Raw genomic sequence first — 19,664 nt, forward strand, 5'->3', positions numbered from 1 at the left:
ACAACGGGAACAATATGATCCAATTAACTGCAGGAATAATGGAACAATTGTGTTGCCTTACAGTGAGAGTTGATGCATCACTCAAACACAAATACATTTTGGAGGCTGGAAACGCTGCAGAGCTGCGTGACACTCCAAATGTCAAGTCATTATAATCTCATCTCGACGGGGATGTGCGTCTGATTTTTGTTTATGTTTTTGCAAAAGAGCATCATGGCAAAGTGACTTTTGTTGCCGTGGTGATGTCAGCACTCGGCACAAAGCTACGCGATGAAAGATCCCGGCAGAACAGTGCGCCACAGCAAATAAACACACACCGCAAAGTCTACTGTCCTCTCATCACTCTCAACCACTTTTAAGTAACTCAGGGCTATATATATATGTATATATACTGTGTGTGTGTGTGTGTGTGTGTGTGTGTGTGTGTGTGTGTCGGCGCAGAAGTTTGCTTGCCTGGCAGACACAGACAGAGAGGCGAAGGGAAGGAGAGACATGAGAGAGGAGCAGAAAATAAAGAGGGAGAGAAAGAGAGCTAAGCCTGTCATAGTTGATAGAGCAGAGTGTGCCTGTGCAGAAATGACACTGATAAATGATGCTCCTGAGGCCTGACCAGCAGTCTGTGAAGACACACACTCACAGAAACATGCACACACACACAAACTCAAATTCAGTCAGTAGAAATTAGAGGAAAATTAAATGTGCGTTTGGCCCCAATGAACTACAATTTATCCTTCGACCTTAATTCCTTCCCTCTGACCTTGTTATTTAAAGTGGAAAGCCGGTGATATTCTGTTCGTAATGTCAACAAATCCCATGAAAAGACCAACAACGATGATCCTACAATCACGGATGGCCAGAGTAGCCAAAGGCTCAAATACTGTCATTTCTTCCTCTGCAGCGGTGCTAGCAGCTCCGATGGGCTGTACTTAGTCTGTGCTTTGAGTTAAATGCTAACGTCAGCATGCTAGCGTGCTGAAAATGACAATGTAAGCATGTTGATTTTAGCAGGTGTAATGTTAGCCTTGGTCAACATCTTAGTTTAGTGTGTTAGCGTGCTAAGTTCGGGCCAAGCAGTGCAATTTTTTTCTCATCAGACCAGAGAATCTGCCACCGTTGTGTCCTTTAAGCAGCTTTAGGCAAACTTGGCTATCATGTGCGTTTTACCCAGGAGTTAGCTTCCATAGCCACTGACTGATGGAGTGCTTGTGAGATGGTTGTCCATTTTCAGTCTCTCCAGTGTCTGCAGTGCTGTTAAAATGACCGCTGGGCACTTGGCCCCCTCCCTGTCTGGGCGGGTGGAGCATCTCACATGCTTTCTGTTTCTGTTGTCAGACAATGGAACAAGTATGAAATATGATCATAGCTCATAAAACGTCTGCAGCCATTTCCAAGCCGATTTTATGATCAGCAAGACGTTTCGGTGTTCATCCAAACACCGTCATCCTCTCCAGTGATTTTAATAGACCTCTTTAATACTTAACAACTAGGAGATCTTAGAAAATGAATACACATCGACATAATCTGCAGCACAATAATTCTAATTTAATTTGTAGTCTTATTGCGATCAAAACCTCTTTAGTAATACTGACCAAAGTGCTGCAGAAGAGAAACATTTCTCTTCATTAGGATGAAGACTGTGAGTCCATCTTACATGCACCAAACTCACCAAATGTCTGTGAATCTGCAGCTGAAAATAGTCCCCGACAAACGCACTATTTATACCTGTTTGCTAAAAATCTCTCTTTCCTGTCTGCTCTTCATGTCTCCTACTCGGCTCCCTCTTATTCACCTCCCCTTCTCCGTGCATCATTGCACGTCTGCATCTGTTTCTTTTAACACGTCTTGACTCCCTCACCCTCTCACCTCTTCATTCACTCCCCTTTGCAATTCTTCGCCGTGTTTTTCCTCTGAATTTCACTCCCTCCTTGCTCTGTCATCTCTTACTACTTCCAATTTCCTCAACTCCCCTCCGCCCCTGCTGTCAGACTGCTGATCCAGGCAGGTATCGACATCAACAGACAGACCAAAGCGGGCACTGCCCTGCATGAAGCTGCCCTGTGTGGAAAGACCGAGGCAGTGAGACTCCTGCTGGACGTAAGTGGAACTTTACTGAAAACTTTCTGGCACTGTCACCGGGGCTTGACTTCACTTACATGACAATTACAGCGAAATTGTGACTTTTCCAGTCTCCACGAGTGGAAGACATAGCTTTGACAGTAACGCTTGAAAGGTGACAAAAAAAGAGGACGCATTCTCTATTTCCATAAAATTACAATAAAACGAACCAATTTCTTGTCATAAATTAAGAGCGCCTGTTTTCTGTGATGGCTGACAGGACTGTAAAAGATGTTTTCCACATTAAAGAGAATTTAAAGAGTTTTTTAAATGACAGCTGCAACCTGAATCCTTAAATGAGAAGCTATTATCACAAGGAGTCCCTGCACAGTGTGAGGGCTATCCAGCTAAAGGAAGAAACTGTCTTTGTTATTCGTGATTTATTATTTCAATCAAAAAAGCTTCATAGATGCATCATGGCACAAAGTAATTAAGCTCTTTTACTCATGCCCTGTACTTACATACAATTTTGAGATACATTTGAGGTACAACTCCACTACATTTCAGATGATGAAATGTACTTTTTACCTCACTAAATGTGTAGTTATTTGTTACCTTTCTTACATGATAATCTTATAAAATACATGTGTATTAATAACTTAAAGACATGCAGTTTAAAGCAGGGGTTCATGTCTCATCGGGGCTTGAGCTGTTCGACCATGTCCCTTTACACTTACCCTTTCAACTCAGATTGTTGAATTTCAATAACTGCTCAAGGCTCAAAGAGTCTCTAATGGGTCACAAAAAAGCAAAGAAGAGCAAGTGTTCCAAGAAATGATACAGATTTACACAGCAGAGCTTTAGTTTTTCTTTCATGGTTGTTGATCAGTTAAAACTAGCACAGCCCTGACCAGCAGTTAATGCTGCTCACACAATGTTGCATCATTAACAAACCAATCATAAAAATGAAGCACTGCATTTTACAGCAGAACCAGTACTTTTAAGACCAAATCTGGTATGTTGTGGTAAAAAAAATGGCTGCCAGTTTTCAAATTGTGTGGGTTTGCTCTTTGTTTTTTCATAATGGCGAGAGATTATCGAAGGGATAAATGAAATATTTGGAACAGAGGTTCACAGCTCTTTGTCATGTTATACAGACAAAATCCCAGCTAAATCGATGGCACAGGATGAATCTCTGTTTAGAGATCCTCCATTTAAAAATGTGTTTCTTCACTTGGATGTTTGAGCTCCTCTGTGCAGAATGATGTCTGTGCAGAGTTTGACACTAGAAGGCTGTTTGCACATTCATCTGCTGAGGGAGGAAACTTTCTCTGTATGCATGTATGAGCTGATTTCATGTCATCGCAGCTAGTTTGAAAGCCAGTCATGGTCCAATATGCAACTTACACAAGTGTGATGTCATTTAAACAAATTTTAACTCATAATTGAACTTTTTTGTGGAAAAAAACATATTAGGTACACATTTTTATTCAAAAGCAGAGTCTTTTTATACATCTTAAAAATGTCTGAGGGGGGGTCCTTAAGGTGCTTTTGGCCATAACAGAAAAATGACTGCAGGCAAACCGTCCGAATGGACCGTATTGTCAGTGAAATAAATGTTACATTGATTATACAGGAGAAGAATATGTAATACAGACGACAAAATGCAGTGAGGGTCTGAGGTCGAGTGAAAATCCTGACATCCCCATGTAATAAAATTAAGGCACAGGCAGGAGAACGATGATGCAAATTATGCATTTGTGCTGGTGATGTGAAAATACCACGGGGTGCATGAAAACAAGAGAGGCAATATGTTTTAATGACCATGTTCCAACATGAGAAACTAACTTTGTCATTTCAACCCCCGGCTGTGGAGGGTTACGAGTCTTTGTCCTGAAGCGCCTTCGGTCTGAATTCATCTTTGTTCTTTGGCCCACATTTGATTCAGCAGACCTGAATGTGATATAGCTCTTCAGCTTTTGGCTTTGTGAAAAAGAAGAGGTGACTGTAATTGGGCGGCCATGGGATATTTTCTGTTGACATCATGTGGTGGATTATGACATCCCTGGCGCGCTCCCATGAAGAGACTAATTTATGAGTTTCAGCTAACAGCATCCTTTGTGTTTTGGTTACTCTTGCACAAGAACAAAAGTCTGCGAAGTCTCCTTTTTTGTCTGCATGGAACAAACTGAAATTGAAAAGCCGACATGGCGACCTCATCTTCCTTTCTCTTCTGCAGAGTGGTATCAATGCCACCGTGAGAAACACCTACAGCCAGACTGCGCTGGACATCGTCTACCAGTTCACTGCAACGCAAGCCAGCCGAGAGATCAAACAGCTGCTGAGGGGTAGGACGGATGGATGGATGGATGGATGAGGGGGCTCCACCCATGCTACACCTCTTTGCCCATTTTCCCCCTCTTTCCAGCCTTAGTGCTAAGCTATGCTAACTGTCTGGTGTCATATTTACAATACAGACATCAAAGTGGTATCAGTCACCCAATAAGGGTGTCTCCTTAAACTATTCCTTTAACTGATGCTTCCCCAGTGCAGAGTATATGGAAAGTGTGCATTATTTTATATAGATTTAGAAAAGGTTTAAAGAGATCCTCCCTATCCTCCCTAGCTATTGCGTGTGGTACGGACACGGTAATGTGAATGATAGAATAATGCACATTTATTGTAAAGTACAGCATGAATTACTGTCCCTCTTTGTCTCTCAGATGCATCAGCGGCCCTTCAGGTTCGAGCTCTGAAGGATTACTGCAACAACTACGACCTGACCAGCCTCAACATCAAAGCAGGAGACGTCATTACGGTAACACACACACACACACACACACACACACACACACACACACACACACACACACACACACACACACACACCACTCAATATAAACAACAACGAAAAGGTGTCATTATCCACACCCTGAACATTTCTGACATCAAAGCTGAAAAGCGGTGTTGCTTGTTGACTGTGATGAGGTTTGATGCTTTCACATTTTCTTTTAGTTCATTAGTTCATCTCATTAGTTTAGAGTTTGCTGTATCATTAGTGTGGTACAAAATAATTCAAACTAAATTTGCCACACAAATTAATGGCTGTTTTTTGCATATGCTGTCGTTTATTCCTCCACAGTGGTGCTAGCAGCTCTGGTGGGCTGTACTTAGTCTTTGCTTTGAGTTAAATGCTAACGACACCTCATTAACATGCAACCTGTGCTGAGGGTTTACAGGTAGACGTGACTTCATATTACAGGGGTCACATGCAGTAAAGGCTGGAAACTGCCCCTCTCCCTGCAAGTCATCGTTCTGATCACGACAGGGAGTGACAGGTTGTGCCTCACTGGTGCAGATAAAGGCTGGGGGGGGTTATTGTAGCAGTTATTTTCAAATGTGTGTGGGAAGTTGTGAAACTGTATCTCAATCTGCAGGTGCATGCTTAGACAAATCTCAAGATCTCAGGCAGGCAGGAGTGCAGCAAAACTCAAAAAGCCACCTGAGAGGTGTTCTTAAGGTGGAGCTGAAGAAAATTTCCTAGTGCAGACAAAAAGACACCACCCTCATGTGTGGTGGTGTTCTGTTGCAGCTTGCTAGTCAGAAACGGTTGGTAAGCAACCTCATGAGCTCTCAAGTGCTCAGACGCTGCCATAACAGCTGGAAAAATGTCAAGAACAGACTTAGAAAGGAGCGTGCATGGTCAGGATTGCATGCTCAGATCTACAAATCCGTGCCTGTGTGCTCTCAAATGTTGATTTGTTTTGTGCAAATCTTTTGTCATCAACATACTTCCATCCTTCCTGTCGGTGCCCTTGACCAAAGCGCTGGCTTAGGGCTGGATCTGATCCCCAGGCACCGCACAGTGGCTGCCCTCTGCTCCTGGGTTAAATGCAGAGAGCAAATTTTACTACTACGAGTATGCTTGTATGTGACAATAAAGAATCCTCTGCTTGTAGTTTGGAAAGATCACTAATGAATATGCAAGAATGAGTAGTTTCAGCATCCCTCATTTACTATGAATATGTTTTACAGAAACATTCACTCGCTACATTGCAGCCTGCCTACCATTCATGAATATTAATGAGTATTTATGCAGCCTTGGGGTACTTATTACAGTAATAAGGAAGCCAAGCGGTGTCTATGCTTCCTCCCTCAGGGTCTGAATGAACAATTTGTCTTCGCTGCTGTCTGACACAGGGAATTTTAGCCAGCTCCAAATGCAGTTTTGCATTTCTGTTTGACAGAGAAGAATAATTTTACTTCAGGACAGATGGTTCCCTGGGATTTCTTTAGGCTTTTCAGTAACTTCTGGAACGCTAACAATAGTTCTGAATGTAAAATTCACATAAGTGAACCATAAAATTATGCTACTGGTTTTTCTAGAAAACAACTCATGTCTTTTATGTGTTCATGAAACCTGACAGGTTTTGGAGCAGCACCCTGACGGACGCTGGAAAGGCTGTATCCATGACAACCGAACAGGAAATGACCGGGTGGGCTACTTCCCATCCACCATGGTAGAGGTCATCAGCAAGCGCACAGGTGTGTGTACTCTTGTGTGTGTGTATGTGAGCGTGTGAAGCTGACTGTCTGGATAAAAGGTCAGCCAAGTGTCCTGGGAGTATATTAAACATATTTGGACTAAACGCAGAAGAAGAACTCGGAGAAAGATAGAAAAAGAAGATGGAGAAAAGTGAAGCTAAGTAAATGAATAATGTTCTGTGTTCCCTCGAGGAAGGCACTTAACCTCACCGTCTCATTAGTTAACCTCTCCTGGCTGAGAAAGGTTAGAATGAAAACCATATCAGAGAAGTTCATCTCTTTCCTGTCACACACTGGGAGAGAAGACCTCTGTGAGTCGGCCCGCTGCAGCACAGTGCTACCAAACGCCCAACTGTCATCCCTGTTTATACGATACTAAGACTCTGCCTGAATGAAAACACAAAGTTTTCAGGACTTCAGCCTGATGATGAAAGTTGCCTGTTAAGTAATGAGAATATTGACACCAAAATCATCCACATGTCTCTGTCTGATAATCTGTTTCACTTCTCCTTGCTGACACTTTGCCTGCTGAATGAGACCATTTTGATATTTTGGTAAATAGGCGTTGTCTTGCTTAGAATTAGATGAGAAGATTGATGCCATTTCTCTATGTGGAGCTGTACCGCCAGCAGCCACTTAGCTTATCTTAGCATGTGCAGCTAAGCAAATCATGTCAATAGGTCATAATATGTGGTCTACAGGTACATACATGTTAATCAGGTCAGGTGAGAAGACTGACACCACTTTCATGTCTGTTCAGTCAATATGAAGCTACCACCAGCAGCCGCTTAGCTTGACTTAACTAGCACAAAGCTGGAAACAGCTAGGCTAGCTGTGTCCAAAGGTAACAAAATACACCAAGGTCACAGATTAACATCTTGTTTGTTCAATCTGTACAAAAGGAGCTATTTCCATCTGTTTCCAGTGTGTGTGCTAAGAAAAGCCAGCCAGCAGTGGTATCATCGTATTCACTGTGCAGATGTGAGAGTAGTATTCATTTTCTCACCTAACGTGCGACAAGAAAGCTAATAAGCAATGAGGTATATGCTGATCAAGTCCTGTCAGGGTTAGCAGTGTAATTGTGGTGTCATCTCATGACTTAACAGGCATGCTGATAAGATAATGTGTCAGTCCCTCTAAACCTGTTAACCCCCTTTCTCCATTCGATATCGCCATAATGAGCTTTTAACCTCTCTGGTGAGATCTATAGAGCACATTCACACCCATCCTGCCATCCCAAAGCGTCATTGCGCTGTCACAAAGAGGCTCAGATGTTTTTAACTGTGTATTGGTGTCTGTGTGTAGGTCTGGTTTCTGTGTTTGTCCATCCGTCCATGTCTCTGTTGTATCATGTCTTCTTGGTCTGTATATCTGTCTCTCTATTATTGTCTGCCTCCATCACGTCTCACTCACCTCTGTCTTTCACATGATCCCTCCTGGCTCACCTTGGCCTCGTCGCATTTTCTGGTCATCATTTTCTACTTTGAATGCTTGTATATACTGTGTAGTCCATTTACTAAGTCAAGACAAATGCCATTGTGGCCTGCATCTGTCATCATCCACATCACATTATAGAACAGCTGTGGATACAGTCCAAAACAGCTGAAACACCCCCCACTCAGCTCGCACAGCCACTCTCACACGGGGCTACAGCAGCTGTTTTAGCAAGAGGTTTCATTTACTCAACTTCATCCATTTTTAATTCTTCTTTTTTTTCACACCATTCCTCCCCAGTTTTTTGTACATGTGCTCTATCTCTCATCTGCTGCTTATTCCTCCTCTAACAGGGATGCTACATTTTGCACGTCCTTGTGCAGAACTGCAGCTAGGATGCTAATAGGCCATATATACTGTATTAGCTCAGTTCCACTTCTCAGTAAAGTATTAGTGGAACTCAAGTAAAGTAAGAATTTGCAGTGTCATCGTAGAGCAATGCTAGCTTTGCTAGCATGAAACAGAAATGTTTTAAAGTAACAGATGTGTTACTCAAAGCTCAGCACAGCACAGGGTGGGGAGCGCTGATAATACAGCAGTGGCAGCAGAAAGGACAGCTAGCTTTCGTGTGGTCAGAGTTTGCAGAGCACTGACAACTAAAGTACACTGCTGTGATGGAAAAGGTGTGTTAGATGAATGTCGAGTACAGCATGTGAGCGAGCTGACTGTCTGCTCTAGCTTGCAGGCTTCATTTACAAAGTTACAGTGTCGTTGCAACAACAAACACAAGTCTGATCGTAAATGTTGCTGCACAGCATAGCATTGTGCAGAAAAAGTGTTGCATTGGGGGAGGAATGATGGACGGGAGGCTTGTGTCTGTTTCTGCCCTGCTGTTTATGTCAGATAGAACAGAATATAGTTTATACTTCTCAGTTATACAGTTGGCTCACCATGGTCAGCTCAGACACAACACACTACGCAAGTTATTAACACAACAGCTAGCTAGTTTGCATTGTGCACTATTTCATGTTGACCAATTTAGCACTTTAGGTAGCATTATGATAAGTCGCAATGCTAGCATGTGCATACAGAGGACATACTGATGTGGGCGTATGCTGTATCTGATGAGTTGTACAACCACCAGTGGCATACTGAGAGAAGATGGCTGTGAGCCAGTGAACACCAGTGGATTTATGGCAGGTGGGATCAGACACTGTGCAAACTCTGTGTGCGTTTTGTTGGATGCTCATAGCTAATGACACGCAACACAACAGCAATATTTTTTTTGCCCAAGACTGTTTAACCTAGTCCTGCCCGATTGTGCTGTGATTGGCTAGTGCTTGTGGTTTTGCCAGAAAGCTTTCTGCCAGGGGTTTATGTCCCATGTGAACCAAATTTTGACCTATTATTTTTACATTTACAGATAATTTACTTGGTTGGAGTTAAATTATACCTTGTCATGCTCGTGTTCAGGCAGTGAGTTCTAGCCAATCACAGCAGAGGAGGGCAGGACCAGGTGGAACAGTCTTGCGGAAAGGAAATAATACAATAAAGAATACTGACTGGATGTAATTTGCCACAACATAGGAGTGATAGAGTCAAAAGGTCACTCCTGATGATCAGCTGATGCTCATCAGTCCCTGGGACCATCTCCACTGTCACCATCCATCACGTCACGTTTCACCTCTCCACATGTTTCATTGACACGATGCTCACATTTCTTTGTTCTCACGCTCTCTTCACCCCTCTCACATCAGCCGTGTCCCACCACCTTTGATTTCTTTGTTTGATTTTGGAACTTCAGCCTTTGCTTTTAATTTTCTTTTCTCCCCCTTTTTCTTATGTGTAATTCTCTGTTTTGTCGTTTGTTTGTTCCGTGGCGGTGGTTCACTGTTGGCTGGTTGTGTGTGTGTCGTCACGGTGGGTGTTATCTAGGTTTGGCCAGCACAGTCATTTGCACTCAACAGTTTCAAAAGATACCGCTGGTTCCTCCGGCGACGGTTGCCCCTGCCAACGCGGTAGTCAACGGCAACGACACCACGTTCCATCAGATCCATATCCTGCCTCCACCGCCTCCTCCTCCACCACATTCCCATCAGCCACTGCTTCCACTTTTCACTTCCTTTGGCTATAACAAGTCGCCCGTGACAACTCCACAGGGAGACACACCCACTGCCCCAGGTACACAGCCCCTTTTTCATTCTTCTTATTCTTATTATTCTTCTTCTTATTATTATTATTCTTATTCTTATTATTATTATTAAAGCTTCAAAAGATGCTTTCCTCTCATGTTTCCTTAAGTACCTGTAAAAAAAACAAACCCTATTTGTGATTGGTCATTCAAATTGGTGTTCGAAATGTTCTCAGAAGGCATCCCTTGAAGTTTTCTCTTATGGATCATTATTTATGTAATTTTATGTAATTGTGTTGCTCATACTGTATAACTTTTGTTTTTCTGTTTTGGCTGTTGTCATCTCCATTACTGAGAGTTAGCTTTTAGACAGGAGTCCAAAGCCAGATGTGATGAAAGATTAAAAAAAAAGAAAGTATCTCATTACACTTATGGAAGACGGGCATGTAACCAAAAATCTGTCCCACGGAAGGTCGCACACAGTGTACTGTCAATGTGTCTGCAGTCAAGAGGATGGTAGTAATAGAGACGTTGACCATTTTACCATTTTCTGTGGTGAAACAACACAGCCAACCATTCATATGACTTCACTGTGACTACTGTCATTTCCACAGAGAGCGAGCGCAGCACAGAGCAGCTTTCATGATCAGTGTCATTAGTCACGAGCGAGCATATTTCTCCTGGTCAAACAGAGGCGGAGTGGCCACAGCAGGATCAGAGAACTCCAGCTACGTGGCCACGACCTGCTGTGTTAATGTTGGCTGTGTGCTGGGTCGGAAACTCGCTGTATCAACATCGCCCACGTTTGGTCCTTCCTCACGGGTTGAGGAAAGAGTATGTGTGATTGATTGAAAATTTGCTCATGTTAGTGTTATTTCAGTGGCTGTAAGGAGCTACTTCCACAGACTACTGCCTGGCGTAGATACATATGTGTCTTAGATGGATGCTTTTACACCTTTTCAGCATGAGGTGACAATGTGTGTCGTTGGTAATCCGCCTCTGAAGTGGATCGTAATTGTAAACTTTAATGCTTATTGGTTGGATTTACACTTGAGTTTTTTGTGTCAAGTGGCTCTCTGATCATGATTAAGTGGCTATTACAGCTATAATCCTAAAGATTTTCATAAAATCAAACCCCATTTGATAGTCAGTGTATTTATATTCTGTCACCTCTCTATACCGTCATTTTCTTAGATTCTTAGATTCAAATTATCTTCATGTAATGCGTAACAGTTAGTAATTTGAGGCTGAACCACAAGTTCGGCCTTTCTGACCCTTGAAAGCAGTTGCTTCATTTTTTAATGAAGCTTCATAGGACCAAAGTCAAACACAGAAACACCTAAAGCACTTTATTTGAATAATGTATTCACTGCTCGCTCTGTAATAAGACGTGTCTCTATGTAGATGATGCAAAGTCATGTCCCTTGCATGCTTGTTTGGTCACTGCATTAGCATTTCTCTCAACAAGGAAACAGCTTTGTAGGAACATCTAAACAGCAGAATTTTCCGGTTGAGGTTGTAACACAATTTTGACTGAAGTTTTTTGCTGAAGAGAGGAAGAGTAGACGTCAGGTGGGAGGAAAGCTCACCATTTTTACCTGAGTTGGTTTGTGCTTCAGTCTTGGTTCCTTGTGTTTTGCCGTTCTTTTTTTCCTTCCTTTATTCCTCTTTGTTCTTTCCTCCTCCTCCTCCTCCTCCTCCTCCTCCTCCTCCTCCTCCTCCGTTTATCAGTGTCCCAACCTCCAAGACAACCCTGCTCGTATCCTGAACGCACACACATCATACACGACTCTCACCCTGTGTGTACCACCGTGTTTTTCTGTTCTGTCTTCGTCCTGAGCGTTATCGTTGCATCCGATCATTTTAACACCACTTTTACTCACCTTGCACTTATAACCTCAGTGTGTGTGTGAGTGTGTGCAGTGGTGATGAAGGATGGGAATGCTTAAGTCGAAATAGAGCATCTGTACAAGGCTTTGATGGAGTGAAAAATGTACTTTTTTCTGGAAAGATTATTGCTTTAATGACAGTTAAGTTTGCTTTTAAAGATGAGCTTTTCTCACATTAATGGGTGATATTTTCTGTAATCTGGAATCTAGTTCATTCTGAGCAGTCTTGAGCTTCTACAGTATATATCTATCCTCGGTATTAAAAGTACCTGCTGAAATTATGTGTTACATGCAAATATTTGCAAGTTGCAAAATGTCACGTGTTATGTAAGAGACCCAAATACATTGTTGGAAAATGTCACCCAGGATGTTTAGCAGGTAAGGTATTCACTGACTGTAAACTCTGCACTGTGTGAATGGGAGCCTTCACTGGACACCATTTTGTTACCTCCAGGAGAATAAATCTCTTTCGACAAATTTTCCTGTCACGCGGCTCCAAAAATGGAGCAGCACCCAAATAAAAAACATATAATGCCTTCACTCATAAGTACATCAGGTCAGTACATTTCCCCTGAGCCTTGATCATAGTGGTTGTAAATTGTTCAAGATTGAAGTCAAATCAAAGGCTGTTGGAAGTCTTTGAAAACACCCCGTTCAGTCCTTTGTCTGAGGTCACTTGGAGGAATGCAAAATGGCCACAAGAAGGAGCTGCAGCATTACATGAAAGCAAATGGAACTTTTTAATGCGTGTGTTTCTCTGGAGCACTGTTGGCTGACACATATAAACCATTTATAAACCCTTATTAAGATGGTTATAATGGTTTATCCCACTCTCCAAATGCACTACAGCAGCCCCATTCTGACAAGGCCTACATATATAATCACACACATATGGCTGCATTATATATGTATGTGTATGTACATTATGGCATGTATGTGTATATACACAGATATACATGTTATAGATTTATTTATGTACTATGGGTATATAAATGTTTTCATATATCTATATATATGCTGTATTTTTTCTGTGTATGTGTGTGTGTGAGAATGAGAGTGTGGTGTGTGAGTGAGCGTGAATCTTCTATATCCTTTAAAAAAAACCTCCCTTATCCGCCTTTAGCCCATCACCCTGCTCTCCTGCTGGCCCCTCTGTAATTTGTGTCTTTCTTCGCGGATAATTTTGGAATTTATTTAATTAACCACGCTTCACCCTTCTTTTTCTAAAACTATCAAGCAGATTAGGACGCCTGTAATCTGCAAAATGAACCTGTAGTGTCGGTGAAGTGAGGTACTTTGCTCACAAATACTGTGTGTAGTGCTGACAGAGTAGGAATGTCCAATACCCCACATCTTTAATACCAAATGAATTATTTACAGCAATGGTTTTTATCATAGTATCAAATTCAGTTTTAGGGATATATTAGAGCTAATAATGGTTTGAGCCATTTACTATTGAAGCCGCACTCATCAACATTTCTATGTGAGCAATGGATCAAATGACTGAAATGTGAAAGGTTCCCCTCAGCTCTATGGAGCTTTTTATCGTCTTTTGGTGAATTGTTTTGGCTTTACCTAGCACCAAACAAACATACAAAGTTAGGGCTCGCTGATTAGCATAGTGGAACATTTAGCAGCTATAGTGTTAATACTTTTCTCATGAGATGACCAAAACAGAACTAAAGAAACTTCATCACATAGAAAACACAACTTAATGCCAATGTGGCACCATGTCTGCCAAAGTATGAACAGGCAACTGTTTGATAACACGTTAGCCAACTTAAAAAGGCGCTAATTTGTCAGTGTTGTATTTTCAGCTTTGCAAAGACAAAGGGGAGAAAAGCTTCCAAGACGAGGCTAGGGTCGGTTAGCGGCTAACAGTGGTGTTCTGTGTTAAAGGTTGTCGCGGCTCAGAGGCAAGTCCTCACAGCTCTCCCACCCCATCCAGCGGGCCCCATGGAGGCTCCAACGAAGAGATCTGGGTACTGCGCAAGCCCGTGGCAGGTAACTAAGCCGCGCTGCGCTGAGCCCTCAATCCCTGACTCCTTAAACTTTGACCAGGGGTCAAACAGTATCTGACGTCCGTTCAAAAAAAAGGCTTTTCTGCCAGGCACCGCCATGCAAGTGTCCCCGAGAGCAGAATCTATCCATGCATTCATTCCCTAGGGTGAAACTGATGTTGTTTGAGGGCTTTCAGATACTCTTTGACCCACCCCTGACGGTCCCCCATGTCCTGCATACCCCTCCATCTAAAGCTTATCTGAACTCAGTGGCCTTATGTGTAGGACTGCAGCCATCTGCATTGGTCTACAGTCTGTGTGTCTTTCCAAATGGATGTATGGAGATGTTTTCATGTGAGAGAGAACAAGAGAGGTTAGGAAAGCAAGAGAGGAAGAGTGAGAGAAAAGATGTGTGTGTGTGAAATCAAAAGGTGTGTCTTGTTTACTCCACACTGTTTGTCGCTCAGTCTTCCGTCGACCTGTCTGTCCTTCTGTCCGTCCTGTCCATTCAACCACATGCTGCCCAGTGCATTTCAATGGAGAGTCACACCTGTTGCCACGTTGCTTTGGATATCAGCTAAACCACTCAATGTGTGTGTGCCTGTGTGTGCGTGCGTGCGTGTGTGACTGTATGCATCCATCTGTTTGTTGCATGTGTGCATTTGTATGCACAAAATCTCTACATATCGTTGGGGCGGTTGCATGTGTGTGTGAATGCATGTGTGTGAATGCATGTGTGCGTGTGTGTGTCTGTGTGTGTGCGTGCGTGCGTGCGTCTGTGTGTGTTTTGCAGGTGGAGACCGCAGCAGTGTGGGTAGTTCAGGCAGTGTGACCAGTGTGAGGTCATCAGGCAGCGGTCAGAGTGCCGGCAGTGCAGCACACATCCTCCATGCACAGGCTGAGGGGGTAAAGGTACGACACACACACACACACACACACACACACACACACACACACACACACACACACACACACACACACACACACACACACACACAGAGTACAATTTTGAGGTACTTTTACTTTACCTTCGTATTTACTTTGTGCTACTATTTGATTCTACCTCATGTTTCAGAGATAAATATTGCACTTTGCATATTGCACATCTGGCAGCTACAATTACTGGTTACTTTTAAATCTAAAAAAACAACTTAAAAACTTAAATAGATACAGATACAAGGTACCTAGAATAGATTGATAACAGGTTGATTTTACTTTTAATCCTCTAAAGGTCCAGTGTGTAGGATTTAGGAGGATTTATTTGAAGAAATGTAAATAATAATCATACTTGTGTTTTCATTAATGTATAATCAGCTTGTAAGAATCACACAGAGGCAGTGGGTCATCTTCCATGGAGTCTGCCATGTTTCTACAGTAGCCCAGAAGAGACAAACCAAACACTGACTGTGAAGAGGGCAAGGGTTAGGCGAGGGGTGTTCAGTTGGTTGCAAGTCTGCAATCTCACCACTAGATGCCACTAAACCCTACACACTGGACCTTAAATACATTTTGATGATAATACTATTTTAACTAGTGCTGTCAATCGATTAAAATATTTAAGCGCGATTAATCTCATGTCATAGTTAACTTGCGATTAATCGCAAATTAATCACAAATTTTTATCTATTCTAAATGTCCCATTAATTATCGCTTTAATACTGTTATCAACATGGAAAAGTGGATAGGCTTGCTTTGTGCAAATGTTTTTTTATTGAAAACAGCAACGTGTAGTGTCATATTTCACACTAACATTCTCATTTTGAGCAGTCATTCACATTTGAAGCAAAATCTCACACAATTTAACACAGATGACAAAAAAAAAGAAATACTTGGTTACAAAAAAGCCCCTTCAACAGCCCTTTCTAAGGGATCAAAACAGGGTGATACAAAATAAAGTTACACATCAAAGTGCACATCACTGTAAACTAGGACTCAGCCTATAGTGCAGTTAAACCATGGCTTAAACTTTCCTTTCTTAAGTTTACTTTGAACATACAAGCAGTCAGACTATAATGCTCTTCTATTTATTCACCAGAGACTTATCAACCCAGCCTCTTATTTCTGTCCAGAAAGAATGAACATTACTTGCCTGTAGTTGCAGTAGCTTGTTCTTTGTTGCGGTGTCCATATGCCTCTGTTGAAAGCCATTGATTGTCAGCCATTGAGAATTCACATTCGCCGTGTGTTTAGCCATCAACTGGTATTTCAGACTGGATGTGCTGCGGTGATAATTTAGTTCACACTGACAATACACACAGATAACTTTGGTCTTTCCATTCAGAATCTTGTTCGCATCCATTTCGGCGTTTTGCGCTTGACATCCACACAAACCAGTAGCCTACTCTTTTACAGCTAGCGAGCAGGCAAGACCAAACACGTGCGTGGGGCGTGCCTATTGTTTTGTATCCGGTTTACAATCAGATCCTGTAGTTTTTGTAACGTTGCTAGCAGTGGCCACAGCTTATAAAAAACTACAAGTTCACTAAGTCACAAAGCGTTAATCGTGCGATTAAAAAAATGATGATCATGATTAATGCGTTAATAACGTGATATTTTTGACAGCACTAGTTTTAACTTAAATTTTTTTTCATTTTTACTTAAATCGAGGACCTTTGCTTGTAGTGTTGTAGTTTTTGGAGCCAACTTTTTCACTCTAAATACCGACCCCTTAGCTTTGGGTATTAACCCACACTGATACCAATGTTTAATTAATAAGCTCACTGTGTGGAAGAGACTGAGATCATTCTTTTATGTGTAAGGCAACATCAGGCTTGACTTAAACATTGATTTTCTAACTTTGTAAAATAAAATGTAACAAATAAATAGATATAAATGTGCTGAATTCTTATTTATTGAAGTAATGATACCAGATCAGCCTGTCACCAATACCGATCCCGCTATTTGAGTCAGCATCATCATCATCATCATCATATCAGATATCAGGATGGGTCCAACATCTCTGCTCTCAACTCAGCTAATCTGCTTCATCAGGACTGTGTGGGTGTGTTTGGATCAGATTTGGCTGACAGTGGGTTGGCAGCATAGGTGAACTTGCCCACGGCTGTCATCACATTTTCATGAAAATGTTGTTAAATCCTGATTGGTTCACAGAAGTATGTTGCATCATGTTTTGCCAGTTGAGTCCCGCCCCTTCAAAATAGTGAGAAAACCAAAACAGACAAACACACACACACACACACACACACACACACACACACACACACACACACACACACACACACACACACACACACACACACACACACACAAAATACAGAAATCACTGGTGAAATAATCAAAGTCATTCTGACTTTGGTGCAATATTTAATCTTAGTAAGAAGCTGAATGGGAAAATAGGTTCTCAGGGCATTAAAGCAGGTAAATAAACGGAATACCACTGATGAATAATGAATGAATATGGGCTTGGGTTTTAATGAAGCTGTTCTTTCAAGGAAATTCATACTTCATACTCATACTACTCTATAATTAGTACAAAATTATATACAGTCTTTTTTTCCCGGAAACATCCTCGCCATAATGATTTCCTCGGAAATACACCGTAAAAAGCTATGTAATTATTGGAAAATGATGCACCTGTTAAATAAAGCCTTACTGATGTAAACAAAGGCACCAAATCACAAAAAGAAATTAGAAACAAGAGTGTAAACATTCACACACGCACAGACAAACGAAAGGAAAAGCCTTTTTGAGTTAATTAATTAACTGAATGGAGAAACATAAATTCAAATGCTTTCATACAGAACATGGTCGGTCACTGGTTGATGGAATGACTGTGGAAATTATGTCAGTCATATGCTGTGGCCTTTGCAGTTGCCATATTTCATAGTACAGACTTGAGAATCTATACCAAGGAGCAATAAAGCTGTTCTGGAGGCTCATCGCTCATCCTGACACTGTAAGACACTCTCTGAGACACACGCACATTTACAGTGCAACCATAGAGACGCAGTACTGTTCATGTTCTTCGTCTGAAACTGTCTTTCTAGGTGGTTATTTACTCATAAACACAGCCAGCTGCACACCCAGTGAGCATCCTGTTAAGAAACTGCGAGTGAGACACTTTTTAGACCTACAAAAACATCCACACAGCAAATCAGACCCAATTGCAGCAGAGTCTGACTGGTAGCATCTGTTTTCTGTGTGTTCACTCCTCATCAGTGCTACTCAGATTTTTATGGCAGTGCTTGTGTGGGAAGCTTCAGAAGAAAGGTTTAAATGTGATTAATGTAGCAATAGTCCACATATATCATATATTGATCAGTGCTATTTGAGATGATAAGGTTTTACAGCCATTTACTGTTTCTTAATGAAAAAAGAGCCCAACCTATTTACTTAAAGGCATCACTGTGCCCTGAGAGCCACTGTGCGTGATGATGCCTTCAATACAAATGACTCAAGAAACTTATTGGAGATCAAGGGAATTTCAATTTACCATTATTTTGTAATTGCCTTTTGACACCACAGTGACTGCTGTTGAGCAAAGGTTACATAGCCCTGGACCAAAATATCCTTAAACATCATTTCATTAAAGTGCCACTAATCTGTATTTTTGCATTAATGCTGAATGATTTGAAGGATGCGTAATGTGAAACCTTGACGTGATAAACCTACAGAGAATTGTCACCCAACCCAGAATTTTAGCATCTTTCAGCTCATTGTTTGGTTTTACAACCCAAAAGTTTACTGTTTTAATGCACTCTCACTGCTCACATCACCCCTGTCTCCAGCAGCAGCAGGCAGCCGCTGTCAGTGATGAACCTCTGGTAAACACTCTGCTCTCTACCTGTCCAGCACCAAACAGCAGACAGCAAACAGACAGACAAAGTTAGCACCCAGCTGGTGAACATAATGGAGCATTTAGCAGCTACAAAGCCAGATGTTTTTCTCAGGAGTTGGTGGGAAGCAAAAAAAGAGCTACAAGTAGTTACTATTGAATTTGTGGTCAGATACACGACTCCAAATGAACATGTCTGCTGCATGTGTGAATAGGCCATGAGAATGTATCCTAGCAGGTTAGCATAATTCACTATACATATATATTTGTGTTTATGTATTTGCAGCTTCTAGCTACAGTCTTGTCCCAGTCTGCAAAAGCCAAGGAGCATCTACTGGAGCAGTCCAAGTCTGTGGACCAGCCTGCAGGTACAGAGGGTGATCCTCGCTCAACCCGCTCACTGTGTTTCACTCTTACACATCTTCTTGGCATGAATTCACAGTAGCAGAGTCACTGTACTTGCAAGTCCTGAAACTGTGAAACTGGTGAGAATGAGGGGAAGAGAAATGTTTAAGATTGAAAGAAGAAGATTGAAACTAGGGAGAAAAGTCGAAGTCAGGTTAGAAAATAAAGTCATAATCCACTGCTCTTTTGCAAAAATGACATTGTATCACTTACTACACACACACACACACACACACACACACACACACACACACACACACACACACATACACACACACACACACACACACACACACACATTTATGCACGCACTGATCTTGGCTCGTTTAACAGACAGATGGCGAAGGCAGGGGATGTAGGAGGAAGTGTAGAAGGGTGTGATTGGTTAAGTAGGTTTGTTATATCTTGGA

General features: G+C 41.9%; 1 protein-coding gene across 8 annotated transcripts in view; it reads left to right on the forward strand.

Moving 5' to 3' along the window:
• The window catches only part of caskin1 (CASK interacting protein 1), a 111,845-nt gene that overhangs the window by 80,383 nt on the left and 11,798 nt on the right, over window positions 1-19,664 (forward strand). For 4 of the 8 annotated variants that reach the window (XM_070980533.1, XM_070980534.1, XM_070980538.1 and 1 more), the window contains exons 7-14: window positions 1,986-2,094; window positions 4,295-4,403; window positions 4,779-4,873; window positions 6,483-6,600; window positions 9,970-10,215; window positions 13,954-14,058; window positions 14,848-14,966; window positions 19,136-19,217. In XM_070980533.1, the coding sequence (XP_070836634.1) occupies window positions 1,986-2,094; window positions 4,295-4,403; window positions 4,779-4,873; window positions 6,483-6,600; window positions 9,970-10,215; window positions 13,954-14,058; window positions 14,848-14,966; window positions 19,136-19,217 (983 nt within the window). The remainder of the gene's footprint in view (window positions 1-1,985; window positions 2,095-4,294; window positions 4,404-4,778; window positions 4,874-6,482; window positions 6,601-9,969; window positions 10,216-13,953; window positions 14,059-14,847; window positions 14,967-19,135; window positions 19,218-19,664) is intronic. The other 4 variants (XM_070980540.1, XM_070980541.1, XM_070980537.1 and 1 more) reach the window with 3 other exon arrangements.

Source organism: Chaetodon trifascialis, chromosome 15 (assembly GCF_039877785.1).
Source record: "Chaetodon trifascialis isolate fChaTrf1 chromosome 15, fChaTrf1.hap1, whole genome shotgun sequence".
NCBI lineage: Eukaryota > Metazoa > Chordata > Actinopteri > Chaetodontiformes > Chaetodontidae > Chaetodon > Chaetodon trifascialis.